General features: G+C 35.7%; 2 protein-coding genes across 2 annotated transcripts; one reads left to right on the top strand and one right to left on the bottom strand.

The window, feature by feature from the left end:
- Positions 1-365: 365 nt before the first annotated feature.
- Positions 366-2,700, top strand: LOC121406379. Its single transcript, XM_041597420.1, has 2 exons — positions 366-641; positions 2,064-2,700. The coding sequence occupies exons 1-2, from the start codon at positions 402-404 to the stop codon at positions 2,658-2,660; spliced, it is 837 nt and encodes a 278-aa protein (XP_041453354.1). The 5' UTR covers positions 366-401; the 3' UTR covers positions 2,661-2,700.
- A 7,244-nt stretch (positions 2,701-9,944) lies between these two features.
- On the bottom strand, positions 9,945-16,664 carry LOC121405922 (NADH dehydrogenase [ubiquinone] 1 beta subcomplex subunit 2, mitochondrial-like). The gene is made up of 4 exons (XM_041596919.1): positions 16,504-16,664; positions 14,513-14,639; positions 12,614-12,719; positions 9,945-10,049 (listed from the first exon to the last, which is right to left on the bottom strand). Exons 1-3 carry the CDS (start codon positions 16,575-16,577, stop codon positions 12,645-12,647), a joined length of 276 nt encoding a protein of 91 aa, XP_041452853.1. The 5' UTR covers positions 16,578-16,664; the 3' UTR covers positions 9,945-10,049; positions 12,614-12,644.
- Positions 16,665-17,199: the final 535 nt, after the last annotated feature.

Below are 17,199 nucleotides of genomic sequence, written 5' to 3' on the forward strand. Positions count from 1 at the left end.
AGATTTCGATTGAATCAACATGATCAAGGTTATGATGAAAGAAAAAGAGTTGTAATTCGTGGATCATATCAACTTATGAGCTAACATTCCTTCTAGACGTTATTACCGTGGGCTCGTTCTAGCATAGACCTACTTCATGGTTCTAGCAATGGTGTCGCCTTTAAAGGCGTTCAAGGCAATCTTTCCGATCAAGACATTTACCGCACCTGGGGATGGATTTAAACGATTTTTATGAACTTCTCGCTGAAGGAAAGTGCGGCATGGCGGCAGATGGGATTTGAACTCGTGTCCCTCTGATTAACAGAACGTTGACTAACCCACCGCAACACTTCCACGCTTGGGAGACAGGAATTATTTTAATATTTGTTTTCTGTCTGCCTTAACTAAAGACGCTAGAGATCATGAATGAAAACGAATATGTATCAAATTCAACCATTATTGAATGGCCAACGCTACAAGTATATCAGATAGTATTGGGCTTTACGAATATAGTTCTGAATGTCATTTCCTGCGTGCTGACTTTGATTACGATGTTGTGTATAATACTGAACAAGAACTTTAGAAAGTCAACCAACATCATACCTTTCAACATTGTTCTATGTGATTTCGTTATGGTCATGACGCTTTCTGTTCATTTCTTGGTACGTTATGAAGTGAAAGTACACTAGTAATGTTATTATTAGGTTTTTGATGTCATAACTATCATCATCGTCGTCGTTGTCGTCATCATCATCATCATCATGACATTGTCGATGACGACGAAGATTTCATGATGATGGATAATTATGTCATATTCATCATCCTAATCATTATTGCAATTCTATAACTATTTGCCTCATCATCATCATCACCATCATCATCATCATCATCATCATCATCATCATCATCATCATCATCACCATCATCATCATTATCACTATCATCATCATCAGCAGCAGCATTTTTACTGTGTATTATGTACAATGACCCTCATCTGAAGTAGATGTGAACTCAGTATGCTCAATAGGAACTAAAATTAGTACACCTTTTGTAAATAAATCATACATTTAAAGTGTCACCAATTGATAATACTAGTAAGTCTGACACATGCTATGCCTAGTGTATCAAAACCTACATTGCTTCTGACTGGTAATTTGAGAACGAGAAATAAAACCATAGGTAATGTACACTCTGTCTTGTCACTTAAATAACTACTAGATCTATAAACTTGCTATTGGCGCAACACAATAACTTGATCTTGGACAAATAGAAAATAGTTTTTGCATGCTAAACAATATATCCATCTCTCATCAGGCAATGGTAAGTTTGGCACAATACTTCCAATTCTATAAGTAGCGGATACTAAGCGATATCAATTTCTTCCAAGTAACCGCAAGGGTACTCACGGTACAAGTTCTTAACATTTTAGTGTTAGGACTGACTTCGACTGTTCAAAAATCCTCTCAGTTATCAAACTGTGAACCGCTGAAATCGATGCATATGTTTTACTTATTGTATACAAAGCACAGCTTGGTCAAGCTCCTGGCTACACTGCAAAATTATTGAGGTATAAACCAATAGTCATGGTCGCAAATTGCACAGTTCAACTGATCCTCTGGTTTTAGAGATTCCATCCGTCAAAACAAAGTAAGACTAGGTGATCAAGCATTTTCTTGTGTAGCCCCTAAGCTCTGGAAGAGCTTACCTTTGGAAGTTAGGAAAGCATAGCCGAAAACAACTTTAAATCAAAGCTCAAAACACATCTATTTAATCAATGATAATCATTTTAGGAGTCCTATAAACATGAAAAAGGGCAGTAGAATATATGCTTTAAGAAATAGTTTATAAGCTCTATGCATTAATTTACTAAATTATTATTATTTTTATTCTGTAAACAATTTAAGAATTTGGTAGGGAGGTAGAGAAATAATGGAGCTTGCACAGGCCTGACCTCTACCGGAAGTGCATGTCCCAGCAAAATTGCAAAATTGGATGTTGATATCGAAAGCACGAGTATTAGCTGTATTACGTCATAAGGAGTATTGTGTATTGATTGGAATTCTTTTTATCTTTATAATATGTAGGACAATTCGCCAACTGATGCTGCATTTGTTTTGATATACGTAGCAGATTTCGCATCTGTACTGAGCATTTTACTAGCCGCCGTACACCAGTTCACTACCATCCGGTTGGACCCGTTCGGTACCCGTGGACTTATCACGACGCCCCGTGTCATCGTTGCCTGTATTATCAGCTGGGTCGTCTTCACACCTGCCGGGATTTTCTTCAGAAGGATTCAGAATTACAAAGTTTTTTACGTTGCATCAGCATCTAGCGACACGGCTCTCCTCGTCCTCACTGGCTTCTTCTATGGCTTCGTCTATACCACAATCTCAAGCGGCCCGGCTGGTATCAGCTTTTCTAATCAGAGAAAACTAGAAAACAGAAGAGTATTTGTCACAATATCTCTCATTTACGTTACAACTTTATTTTTTAGAGTAGTGTATAGATTATTATATGTCCTGGCTGGATTTTTGGATTCGATTGACTTTATTCTTGTGGGAAATATCATCTATGATATTGGAACAATGTCAAACTCACTGGTATATTGGTGGCGACTTAAAGAGTTTAGATCTTTATTTAAGTGTAAGAAAATCACAAGAATCGATGTACATGTTTAATGTCTATGTAAAGTAGGCCTATTATCAGAAAACAAGTCAACTTTAGATAAACGATTGACATTTTAAAATTGTTATGTTAACTTTTTGAACAATTTTGGAAATTGGCTTTATTAACAGATAGTAGACACCACAATAATGCGATATTGGCAATTGATGGAAACTGGTAGGATCAGTGGCGTACCGTGGGTCATCACGGCATGGGGGGGGGCACCAGAAAAAATGTTGAGTCACTTGGTGAGCGCGCGAAGCGCGCTCAGTTGCCAGGTATACTGACTTAAACTGACCCAATAAAGACAATAAAAAGGACAGTGCCATTAAACGGATAGGTATCTCACTGGTCACATAATGCGAGCGCGAAGCGCGAGCAGAATTTTTTTTGATATTCAGACCTAAAAAGGGATGTTCTAAACAAACTTTTGTAATCATGATACGTACCTGTCTTGCTAAACAAAAAATGCGAGCGCGAAGCACGAGCTGAATTTTTTTTGTATATATTGACCACAAACAGGGATATTTCAAGGACTATTTTTTTAAGGAATCGATTAAGTCAGAGTATACATATCTCACCATAGTCATCTAATGCGAGTGCCAAGCGCATGCTTATTTTGTTAGAATTACATCTAAACACATTAAGCACTTCATTGTAATACGCATCTCACTAATCAAATATTACGAGCGCGAAGCGCGAGCTGAAATCTAAGGAAATTCAGACCTGAAGAGGAGCATTTTAAGGCTTGTTTGTAGGAATTCACGGAGACCATGCATTTTCACTAAATAATGTGAGTGCGAAGCGCAAGCTGAAAATAATTGATATTCAGATCAGAAAAAGGGACATTTTAAGGACTGATTTTAGGAATTCATGAAGAGCAGACATATCTCACTAATCCACTAATGCGAACGTAAGCACGGATAGGATGTGTTTTATTGTAAGACCTTAAAATAGGTCTTAATAGCTGAACGTTGTTTATTCAAATACATGAACACTTCATATTGGCTGGATATTATGATTGCACGTGGAAACAAACACTCGTTAACATTAAGTTCTTTGTTTTAATAAGTAATGCATCTAAACATATGTTGCCATTTTATACCGATTTTATTTTTGTATATTTGTAAACCCCGACTAGTGAGGAGAGCTTTACAACAGAAACTAGCTTTTCTTTTAGTCATCCTCAGGCACTAGTTGGTGGTAATGTATTCCTCTTGTACATATTCTTGTTGTCTTTTGCCTGGAAATAAAATGAATAAAAATGGGGATATCACTCAAAGTATGAAAAAGAAAATCAACAATGACACAAAATTGGTAGTATTATTTCGTTGGCAATACGACCATGTACAAACATTGATAGAACGTTGGATCTGGACAATGAGTTCATTGCGGCGTGCCTGGCAAAACTGGATTCGCACAGACATTGAATAAAGTGATTATTTTTTCTGCATAAACCCCAACGTAAGTTTTGAATAAGAATGTGGCTTGATTCACATGCCGTTTAAACTCGAAACAAATTGTGTGGGATTTTTTGTTTTAAATTTTTGCTAACCATATTTTTCAAGTACATGTATCCAAAATAGTCCTAAATATAAACAGAATCGATGGACATATTATGATGTAGGATGATAGGATAAGTATGAAAATTGGAGAATAATATGGGTTAGGTGATAAAGAGTTGTGTACTTTTCCTTGTAACCAATTAGGCATATTATTATTTTTTTTTGAATTAATGTCAAATGTTGGGAAAATGTCGGAATGATGTTAGAACGTTGGATAATTATACCTAGAGAAACGTTGAACAATATTGTGCAAGCGTTTAACATATAAATAAATGTGTGTATTTTATGTCTAGTTCTTAAAAATTTGAATAAACAGAATTTCATGTAATAAAATAAAAATATGAAGTGGGGATATGACATCATTTGCTCGTTGAAAATTCATGAAGACAAGCATAGAATATTTCACCAAAAACATTGCAAATCGTTAATGTTAGTATGTCAGAGGTTTGTCATTCCTTGTCCAATTTTGAGAAAATCTTTTGTTTTTTGTTGGTCTTTGTCTTTGTTAAAATCATATTACTTTCAATCAGGCCAGGGGTGCATACCCCTTTAACTAGATATTTTCATGTAAAAACCTGTGATCTAAGATAAAAAATTGTGGCCTAGAAATCAAATCAGATTAACCCCATGCACTTGAATATGCATGCAAACAGTTGTACTAAAAAATTAGTGACCCCCAGTGCACAATGCACTCCTTCAGTGTTGAATGTAAACAACATAACTACAGTGTTCGGTGAGCCTAGAGAAACAAACTTTATTGAATGTAATTTATCACCTGACTTCACATGTCATATCTAAAACATGGCAGAACTGAACATTTTAGATATGTTCCTTTTCGGTGGGATTCAATAACTTTTTAGCACCACTGTAATAATAATAATAATAGCAGGGCCCACTGGAAGAATAGTTTTGGGAACTGAAGTGGCTAACCTTGGTAAATATACCGTTAATATTATTACACCAGCCAAGTTTAAAATTATCTCAAATGGTTCTGCAGTTATAGCGAAAACTAGATATTTTCAGATTTTATGAAGGGTGACACAACACTTGCTCCTGTGGCAATTGTTCCGGGATTGATTTAGGCTAGGATATAGGGCAAGGCTTACACTAGAGTTTTATGTTAGGTTTAGAGTAGGGTATACTAGAAGTATTCAGGGGAGCAATTGTTGCAAGAGCAAACGTCATGAAACTGTAGCTGTATAGAGAGCTCTGTGACCTTTGACTCTAAAATCTGAATGTGTGTTTGGACAAGTTGATCTGTGAAATAATTTTTCTTAGTTTATAGCTTTTCACAGGAACAACAACCGGACAGACAGATGAATAACCTGAAGATAGGCCCGTATTCTGAACTCAGGTTTAAATTAAACCATGGTTTAAAGTTGTGGTTTAACTATGGATAGCCAATAGGGGCACAAATCCCTGACAGTACGTATCTAATTCATTCATTCATATGACACCCAAATTGTCTGGGAATGATAACTCAAGTAATTTTCATCTTTATGACAGCAAAAAGAAACAAATTATAGCACAGACTTAGACAATGGTCTAAGTTAAACCTGACTTCAGAATACGGGCCATGATGTATACAACACACTATCTGTACAGCCAACCAATGATTCATCAATAAATGCCAATCGGAATTTAATAGCTTTTGCATGTGTGTACTGGGATAAAAAAATATTCTTGCTAATTTGAGGAGAAAAAATCTGATTGAGAGCCCCCCCCCCCAAGATAAAAAACCTTTCACAAACGTCCCCAATGTGTCACTATACCAGTAAGGTTCCACAATATCCAAAGTATATGTAGGGCCTAATAAATGAATAGGGCCTTGAAAGGAATGTCTTATGTCTCGTGTTAGTGATTAACATTGAGACGCATTATAATTAAATTATCTGCAAACATATCTTATTCATCCATTTAATTTAAAGCCTGTGTATAGCTTTGGTAAAGGGTTAATAATGTGATTGATAATCGAATATCATCTAATATGACAGTCTTACTGAAGCGTAGAGACCGTTAGATATTTTTCCAACTGCCACTTCTCTAAGAAAAATTCAAATATTCAAATCTTGGATATATAGCGCCCTCTCTCGGCGATGCTTGTTTTAAATTAAAAAAATGGGCATTCAAGCACTTATCTTATAAATTTAGTGATTAGATATCCAAAAGTTACAGACAAAGAACATAACTTGAAAGTTTCAGCAGATTCCATGATTTGGAATAGGATTTAATTGAAAGACAAAAACACACAGATATTTTAATTTTATCGGGTGACCCGATCAAGTTAAATTTCCATGTAAAATCGCAAAATTTATCCTGTAAAACACATTTTCATTTCATATCCTCCACATCATAACTGTTATAGGGCATATCCATTCATATTAGCTAGCAATGAATTGGAATAGTGATAGGTGCATTTTGGTGGATTTACCAAAACTATACACAAGCTTTAACAAAATACCTCTTTATCAATAATGTAATATCTGACGCAATTATCTAACAAGTGGAATGCCTCTGGCCGTCTCACCTGCATCACGCAGTTCAATATAGCAGCAGTGCTGACTTTGAATACTACTCTAACTCGCACAAGATGTTCAGTGATACATGGTTACACTTATGTCCACTTTTTATGAACTAGACCAATAAACTTACAGAGATATGATGGTTATCCAACAAAAAAACCCAACATGGCCAAAGTTCATTGACCTTACATGACCTTTGACCTTGATCATGTGACCTGAAACTCGAACAGGATGTTCAGTGATACTTGATTGCTCTTATGTACAAGTTTCATGAATCAGCTCCATAAACTTTCAAAGTTATGATGGTAATTCAACAGATACACCCAATTCGGCCAAAGTTCATTGACCTTTGACCTTGGTCATGTGACCTGAAATGCGCACAGGATGTTCAGTGATACTTGATTACTCTAATGTCCAAGTTTAATGAACTAGACCAATAAACTTTCAAAGTTATGATGGTAATTCAATAGATACCCCCGATTCGGCCAAAGTTCATTGACCCTAAATGACCTTTGACCTTAATCATGAGACCTGAAACTTGCACAAAATGTTCAGTGATGCTTGATTACTATTATGTCCAAGTTTCATGAATCAGATCCATAAACGTTCAAAGTTATGATGGGAATTCAACAGATATCCCCAATTCGGCCAAAGTTCATTGACCCTAAATGACCTTTGACCTTGGTCATGTGACGTGAAACTCATGCAGGATGTTCAGTGATACTTGATTAATCTTATGTCCAAGTTTCATGAACTAGGTCCATATATTTTCTAAGTTATGATGACATTTCAAAAACTTAACCTCAGGTTAAGATTTCGATGTTGATTCCTCCAACATGGTCTAAGTTCATTGACCCTAAATGACCTTTGACCTTGGTCATGTGACATGAAACTCTAATAGGATGTTCAGTAATACTTGATTAACCTTATGGCCAAGTTTTATTAACTAGGTCCATATACTTTCTAAGTTATGACGTCATTTCAAAAACTTAACCTCAGGTTAAGATTTGATGTTGACGCCGCCGCCGCCGTCGGAAAAGCGGCGCCTATAGTCTCACTTTGCTTCGCAGGTGAGACAAAAATCGATTTAAAAGTGAGAACAATAATTTTCATAATTTGTCATAACTTTTGGAAATGTACCTAATTCAGCACATGATAATAAATTAGTGATATGACAGACAATCCATGCAAGGACCCTTTCATTCAATGAACCCCTGGTAGAATCAATAAATAAAACACTTATCTAAACTCTTGTGTGGCATTCAAAATAATTTATTGCGAGGACACTTGTGAAAACTGATATGCCAGAGCCCATTATGTTCAAACATCATACCCAGGGTGCATTTGCATGAACCCTGTTAAATAAGTGGAAACTGCCAATAGCCAATCAAAATTCAGGATTCCATGGCAGTTACCAATGCTGGCAGTATTACCGATGATTCAGACAACCTGATATACAGACAACAGCCAAGATTACCCAGCATTCAATACCACTTTTTAGCAATGGCTTTGTGGGCTAAGAATTATATCACTCTGCATAACTCACCGTCAGAACAGGAAAGTATTAAAATTACATTTTGAATTTTTGCCTTCAGATTCTTATTGCCATGAAAGGAAATTAAGATTGTGTCTCAGTTGAATATGAGCCAACATTCATTTAGTTCCCTTGTCTAGAGATTAAACCTTTGCATAAGGGCAATTCCATAAAACGATCAAATCTTTTTGTACGTCCAACCCCCATTTTTCTTAAGTCTTACTTCACTTCATAAACTGACGAAGAACATTACAGACTGTCAAAAGAAGAAGAAATCGGAGACAGAAAGTTTCATGAAGGTCCAACATATAGGGGGTCGGACATACATATTTTATTGAATTGCCCATATATATTAGACCTTTGTGAACTTTGACCTTTGAAAATGTACCTGTCAAAGGTACTGTATGCATCTTAATACAGTGTATTAAAAGAGGTCATATCAAACAAATACTGGAAATATAGGTAACTTTGCCAATGTCAAACCTCTTACAACCACCAAAACCTGTATGACTTCAGACGATTTCGACTTACAGAAAATTGGTAACACAAGTATTGCATAATCTGGTCTCAAAAGTTGCTTTGACTTGGGCAATTATGTCACTTATAGAATGTTAATGCATGCAGAATTGACTGAAGTTATAGAGTAGATGCTGAATACAAGTATATCAAGCATGGTCCCATATATTGATAGTTTTGTCTACCACGAGACTTCAAATAAAGTGAGCAACATGTGAGCTGTTGAACATTTCATAAAACTTTCACTCAGTTTTGAGTGACTTCACGAACAGCTTGCCTTTTTCTGAGCTAAATCCACACCATTGGAAACTTGGTGCACATAATTTACCCCAAGAAAGCATCACCAGTCATTTGTAAAAGCGATCATAACTCACACACAGCTTAAATTACGCACAGGCTTGCTCTTAAATTGTTGGTGAACGGAGAAGCAAGTAGGAGGGTACCAGCCCCCACTCGAATGTAGCTCGGAATTCCAGGGGGTGATGCAAAACTGTTCTTTTTTTAATTATGTACCTTGTTGAATATGTTAAGATCTCTGTTTACATACATATTTCTTGTTTGTATATATACATATTTATATCTAAAGGAACTTGCTGGGTTAGCGCCATGAGCGTCTTTGGAAACAGTGTGTGAACTCAGTAAGATATCACTATTATTCATGAATCACTCATTAGGTATTAAAAGTATCTACGGATGAATCAATCCAAGTCAAATATTTTGGGATCACAGGTTTCTGTCAAAGTTCACAAAAATTTGCCTTAGATGAGTTACAGAAATAACGGCTATCTGCTTATTCAGGTCTAGAAAAACACTTCAACTTTGATGACGGTGCAACTTAGGTGGAAAATTGACTTGAGCAGAGTTCACCGTTTTCTTTTTTTATTTCTCTTTGAAGAACATCATGCACTGTAAAAACTGTGGTGTTAAAACTGATACCAATTGGTGTTAATAGAGGATCACACCCTGAGGTGTTAAATTACACCCTAGAGTTTAAACGTAACACCAGAGAGTGTACATGTAACAACAAAAGGTGTTGTAATAACACCTATAGGTGTAAAACTAAAACTAATTTAACAATGGTGTAAAATAACTGGTGTGGTCCTCTATGAACACCGGTTAACACCACAGATTTTGCTGTGTGGGTAGATGATGAATGGTCAGGGAAATGTCTCTAATTGTCTGTGGAAAATGACATCATCAGGTACTAGCTCTTACGCGTGTCCTCTTTAATTCAATCAATATAAAGCTTCCAGCTATATACACGTCCTGAAATGAAAGAAAATGAAATAGAACAAGGATGGTTATTAGAATCTTTGTTTGTCCTACTTTCCCTACCTAATCAATTACTTTGGTCCTGTAATATTTTTGTAGATTAAAAACTGAATACGGAGAGTAAAACCAAAATAATACTAATGAAATTAAAATCATCAAACACACTGAATATATTCATTAATAATGACCTGATTTAAAAGGGTAAAGTATATATCGGCATTGTGATAGATGAAAACCTGAAGTGGAATGTATATTTAAGAGAATTATGTAAATCGATTATCTATAAGATCCACTCTTTAGGCAAGTTGAGTAAATTCTTGAGTTCACATGTACTAAAATAAATGTATAATTTAGCCCTGTATAGACTATGCAGTCTCTGTTTGGGGCAACTGTCCACCAGCCTACAAATTGCCCCTAAATATGGTAGAAGAAAAAAAAAGTTGTTTTTCATGACCACTCTACTCATTCATGTACATGATACATCTATTATCAAAGGGGTACATACTCTAAGCTGAACATTATATGATTTGAACAGATAAAGAAAAATCAAACAAAACACTAAAAACTTCATCAAAATCCGACATGGAATAGCTAAGTTATGACATTTAAAAGATTTGTATCAGTTTGGTGAAATAGTTTTATTCATGTCTTCATGAATATTCAATGAGCAAAGTGATGATGCCAAATCCCCAATTGTTCTTTGTATTTCATCATATGAAATCATGTTTATTCAAATTTTGTTTGAACTATAAGAATGGATCGACAATTGATTTAATGCATCAGAAATTCATTCCTGCAACTTATTTACGAAAATACATATGATTTTATATAGGCGTAATAAAAATATTTAAAAAGGGAAAAGCGGGGATATGACATCATAAGCCCATCTAATGAATATTTAAAACAATGATTGTTTTCACCAAATATTAATACTAAACTCTGAAATTTATTAACTTCGTTATTTGTATTCAGATGTTGATAATCACTTTGCTCAGTGAATTTCACTCTTAGATTCATTCAGATATAATTATTTTCAACCGGGAGTACTCCCTTTAAGTGGAGTTGGAGAGACTTGATTGGTCAATTGTATGTTCCCAGGTACAAGGCGATGCATTTATTTCAAACATATTTGCCCAGCTGAAGAGTTAAAAATAGCTTTTAGTAGTCATCTCACGAGCCCTTTGAGCCCTTTTTCCCCCATGTAATGATGATTAAAAAACATGTTTATTATTTGGAGCCTTTGAGCATTTTTCTTGTCATAAACATGGACTTGATTTATTTGAATCATTTCAACAAGCAATGATGTATTTTGGCCAGATATAGAATTTACATTGGATTTGTGAATGAAACACATTTTTGCAAATTTTTGACACACAATTACAAAGAAAATGTATGACTTTAAAAACCCGATCTGGGGATTGCAAATGTGGTCTAAAAGTTGCAAACTTCTCACGTTGGGGAGTTACCGTGAAAAATGTTCAGGTAGCCATTATGATCCCCCCCTCCCCCTGGACTGATTAGTTTAAGCTTTCCACATAAATGAGCTACAGCTGGGCTAATAATATCCAAGTCCTTTGGAAGCGCATAGAGACATTATTCATGTGATATGCGCTATACAAGAACTGTATACCATTATTATTATTATTATGAATAAAAGGAAATCTATACAGTGCGTCCCAGAAAAAACGAAACCGAGATTTAGCGACCATTTATCATTACTTAATCATAAATAAAATAAACAAATGACCTACCAATTTAAAGCTTAGAATCTCCTCTTTCATCTGAAATTACTTAGATTATTTCTCATTCACGCATGAGTGAGCAAAGACAATTTGAAGAAAGGATATTAAAAAACGCATTTGGCGGGGGTATCTGGGTTTCAAAAAGAAAACCACATTTCTGAAAAGTTCAATATCTGTTCTTTAATTTGATACCTAAATTACAGAAAATGGTCAAGAAATAAGAAAGTTCTGGTCATTTGAAATAAGGCTTGAATTTCAATAATTTCATAAAATGGAGAGGTTCTCCAGGCTGGCGTTCAAACTCACTCGACACTCCGTTTTGTTGACGATCAGCCATGCGTTAAATCTTTTGTTCACCATGCTATAGCTTCTGTGAGAAACCGGTGAAACACGTTTATCTCATGAAATTTTGGAAATACAAGCCTTATTTCAAATGACCAGAACTTTTTTATTTCTTGACCATTTTCTGTAATTGAGGTACCAAATTAAAGAGCAGATATTGAACCTTTCAGAAATGTGGTTTTCTTTTTGAAACCCAGATACCCCCGCCAAATGAGTTTCTGGTATCCTTTCTTCAAATTGTTTTTGCTCCCTCATGCGTGAAGAAAAAATAACCTAAGTAATATCAGATGAAAGAGGAGATTCTAAGCTTTAAATTGATAGGTAATTTGTCTATTATATTTATGATTAAGTTATGATAAATGATCGATAAATCTCGGTTTCGTTTTTTCTGGGACGCACTGTATATTGAAAATGGCTTCATGAAATTGAAACAAAAATCCCCTTCTGACTGCCCACTAGTGTTACACCACTTACCTACAAATTCTAAGTTGTTGCAAAACAATCATCAATCCTCATCATCAGGGGGAATTCCCAATTCTGCATCTGTCCACTTGGAAGGATCTGGATACTCAAAATGACCCTGAAATAAAAAAAAACAAAATATCAAGCCAGCCTTAATTGACAATGTTACACAAAATATGCATGCATGAAGATTACAAAATTATTCATGTAGGCAACAATTTCATAAATAGTAAAAACAATGTTAACTCATATCGTAACTATTGCTGAAGGCAATGATACCAACCTCAACTATCTTGCAGTCCTTGAAATTCCCCTACATTTAATTCTGAAGGGGGCTAGGGACATTTCTTGCTTTACGCTAGAATTTCTAATACAATACATGTACTGCAGTAACAGACTGATTTCTTGTCATATTTTTTCTTCAAACATACATGTACATCATAATGCATGTATTTATTCTGTCAAACAGATTACTTTCCATTATCTGTAAAAGCATATTTTATAATTTTATAATATTTTGGTTTGGATAAACCCTATCTAAACTGGGCTATTTCGGACCAGAATATACTGAAGGGAGTAATTATGACCCCCCCCTCTGATGTCCGCCGATGATTGTGCGATCGCCGCTAAAATTTTCAGGCGCGTACAGCTGCATGTAAACTACAAGACTGTATAGTAAAATTTTCAAAAATTGTTTATATTTTTTTATCAATTAATTATGCAAATAAGCTTATGAAATTTGCCCTAAATTTGTTTTTTGTATATGTTTTTGCCTTTAACTCAATTTATATAGCTATTAGAATGCTAATTCTGGGAGTATCCATAATTACATTAAAAGACAAATATCTACCAAAAAATTGCAAAAATACAATCAATTTCTCATTTGTATTTCTCTGTTTTTTCAAACCTTTGTTTTATATTGTTTTTTCCGATGAACTTTGTCAGGGACCCTATTAAATAGTATAAAATAAATCCATTTAACCCTAAATAGACTGGGCTATTTCGACACCTAAGGAGACTGGGGGGGTGATTCAGCCCCCCTTTATGATCTCGGCCGTCGATCGCGACGAAAATTGGCACACACGTTACCCATGGCATTATCTCATGTCTCATTAATTATGCTAATTTATGCGTAAAATCATAAGTTTGCTCTTATTAATAAAATAATGCCCCTGAAATGCTAATTTTTGTTTCACATACTCTAGATAGGCATCTGATCAAATTGATTAAAAAAAATCACATTTTTTTGACCATAAACAAGAAAAAATTAATTGATTTTAAGCAGTAAAAGGAAAAATAATGATACATCTATGAATTTTGGCTAAGAACATTATTTGCATTGGATTTGTACACAAATTCACGTTTTTGAGTAATTTGGGTCTGCATGCACTTATGAAATGTTGCATAATTTTGGAACCGCTTACCCGGGGGTCACAATTATGGTTTCAAAAGTTGCGCGAGACTTGAAAGTAAAAAGTCAGCGAGCGACGTGGTCAAAAAAATTTGCGCGGCAGATTTATCGCGAAAAATGTCGAGGGGGGGGGCTGATTCAGCCCCCCCAGTCTTTTTAGGGTTAAACCAATTAAAGTAAAAATAATCATACATTTATGATTTCTGGTTGAAAAACACAATTTGCATTGACTTTGTACACAAAATCACGTTTTTGAGCAATTTCGGGTCTGACATGTACATGTACAAAATGATGCATAATTTCAGAACCGTGTACCTGGGCGTCGCAAACTTGGTCTCAAATGGTGTGCAAGACTTGAAAGTAAAAAGTCAGAGAGTGGCGCGGTTAAAAATTTTCATGCGACGGCGTAGTGACGAAATTTGTTGAGGGGGATTAAATTGACCCCCACCCCAATTTACTTAGGAATTCTGGAATTGTCACAAAATTCTTTAAAAACTTACAAAAACATCAGCAGGCTCGTGGTAGAATCTCCATAGTATCCAAAACCACATGGCTGAGACGACGGCCATTCCCTGAATCTGTCTGGTCCTAGAGGGCGCTGTTGCACCACGGTAGACAGCACTGCCACTGAGTAAATAAATAGAAAATAAATGCTTTCAACATGATCCAATCAAACACTGCAGAACTGCAAACATAGACTGAGTGTAACATAAAATGAATTTCAGAGTCAAGAAAGAGGTAAATATTCTTCATTTTCTTGATAAATTCCAAATAAATAATAACAATTTACGGGAAATACAGTATGGAAAGGTGTTGATTTCATGGATTTAAAGATGCAAAATGACACTGAGAAGACCTTGAGGGTGTTCAGGTAGATGTACAATGTAGCTTAGTGTAGCGGTATAGAAGTGGAGTGGAGCCTACACAAACATCACTTGAGGTAATGTCATGCCACAGCAGTCAATCACAACATCACCGCAACACACTCAACAGTACAAGAATACATGTAGTCAATCACCGCAACAGAGACCGATCACATCAACAGCGCAATCATCATGACTCACTAAAATAAATACAAATTACGTCCTTAAAATTGCATTATCTTTGCTGTATTTCCAAAACACGAGAATAATAAGTTCAGATTGAGATTCAGGAAGCGAGGTCCCCGAAAATGCACTAAAAATGAAGAAATCTGTGGTCTTGTTTTTCCCAGTTTGCAAATTTTATTTTCTTGCCCATTTATTTTAGGTTCGTATGTTAAAAAACCAAACCAGATTTTTTTTCTTTATCGCAGGCACGGCAATATCGGACTTGGCAGTTGTTTGGAAGTTGTGAGAGTGATCCCACTCCCAGAGCAGATGAGAGCAAATCGCTCGTCAATCAATTGTATTTTTCCCCCTTTTCAGCAGCTATAAAAACAGGAAATCAAGAAAATTAATGCGGCAATAAAGAAGGGGTATGGGAGCAGACGAAAAACATCACTTTTTTATATTTTTAGACAATTTTTGAAAACCAAAAAAATTTCATGCGGCAACCAGGCCAGGCCCAGCGGCCAAAATAGACTCTTGCGAGGACGATCAACTCTTTCTTTTTTCTTACTTGTCGTATTATTGCCCTATATAGTCCCACAGATATAGCAGGGGACCTAAAGCTGCGTGGGTCCTAAAGCTACGCACCACTCATCGCGCATGCAGTTTTTATGGCAAATGCGCACTATTCCTACATGAATTCATTTTTTCTACAGAGGCTGCAGTAAATCTCTAAATGCAGAGAAAACCAACAACTGTTTGGAATTTGGGAGTTATATTTGCTTTAATTTAATATCATCCTATAATAATTTGAATATATTTTAGAAATTGAGGCACAGGAAATACTATTTTTTTTGCATGATAAATCGAGTGCGTAGCTTTAGGACTCCTTCTACCATGTCTACATCGGGCGGCGAAATAAAGTGATCGGAAAACAGGACAGGATTTGTAATATTTTCTTCTTGGTTAATGATCTTTAGAATGTTTGCCACAAATTAGCGATATAGGCCTACAATTTGTTGAAAATATTAAAATTGGGATAGTATTTAACTTTTTATTTTACTTTGAAAACAAAGTGCTTAGCTTTGCCCTTGGTTCCCCCCATCACACATGTACATGTAAACACACAACCAGTGCATTAAATTTTATCTTCATGATCTTTTATTCAATCGTCTTTCTTGAAGCAGCACTAATATACTCAGATCAGCTCTGGAAGTGGAACTGGAAGGAGAAGTGCGCGAGGTTAGTATAATTTACTTCGCACAACGATTGTGCTATAAACATATCCGTACGCTTAGCTCCAATGCGATTTGAATAGCTCTATCACGAAATCGTGATAGGCCTTATAGGAATTGTGTGCATATAATAACGTGCACATTCGCACGTCTGTTCCGGTATGACCAAAACTGTCTGGAGACAATACAGTCAGTACCGCCGGTAATGTCGCCGAGTACGATACTTACTTTCTACAAGGTACTACTCTTTTGACCCCAGAAATCACACGGAATCCATGGTTTATTCTGCTCAGCCCAAACATTTTGACTTATCTAGTTTAGAAGGTCAAAATTAAACGTCAAATCAGTTCAACTTCAAGACGCAAATTATCATCTTCACCGAGAACACCCGATTCGTCTTGATTACTACGCATACGGTATCTTTGACGTCCGGAGCTCGAGGCCGAAATGAAATTTGGCATGGCCGAGGAATTTATCCCATGATGAAATTGATAACATGTTCAGATTATGTTACTTTTAAGCATGGTCCTGATGTAGTTAAAATAATAATAGATGTAGGCGGCGGAAGCGGGGGGGGGGGGGACGTGTCCCCCCTAAATTTGAGGAGGGGGACGGCCCCCCCCCCTAAATTTGTTGTTGACGACCTTTTTTTTTTTGCTTGTCAAAATTTTTTTGGTTGTCCCCTCCTAAAATTTTTGGCTTCCGCTGCCAATGATTTAGATGTAGGCCTATAAACGATATAGAAACTTAGGTTCTTCATTTAATACGATTAAATCTTGAAAACCTGTAATACAAAATAACATATCTTGTCTTTCAGTTAATGATAATGCCCACAATCATTATATTCATTATTGATTATCATTCAACATAATATAAAAATGCTTGAAGGACATATAAAATAGAATATTTAAAGAGGAATCCAGC

This window comes from Lytechinus variegatus, chromosome 19 (assembly GCF_018143015.1).
Source record: "Lytechinus variegatus isolate NC3 chromosome 19, Lvar_3.0, whole genome shotgun sequence".
Classification (NCBI taxonomy): domain Eukaryota; kingdom Metazoa; phylum Echinodermata; class Echinoidea; order Temnopleuroida; family Toxopneustidae; genus Lytechinus; species Lytechinus variegatus.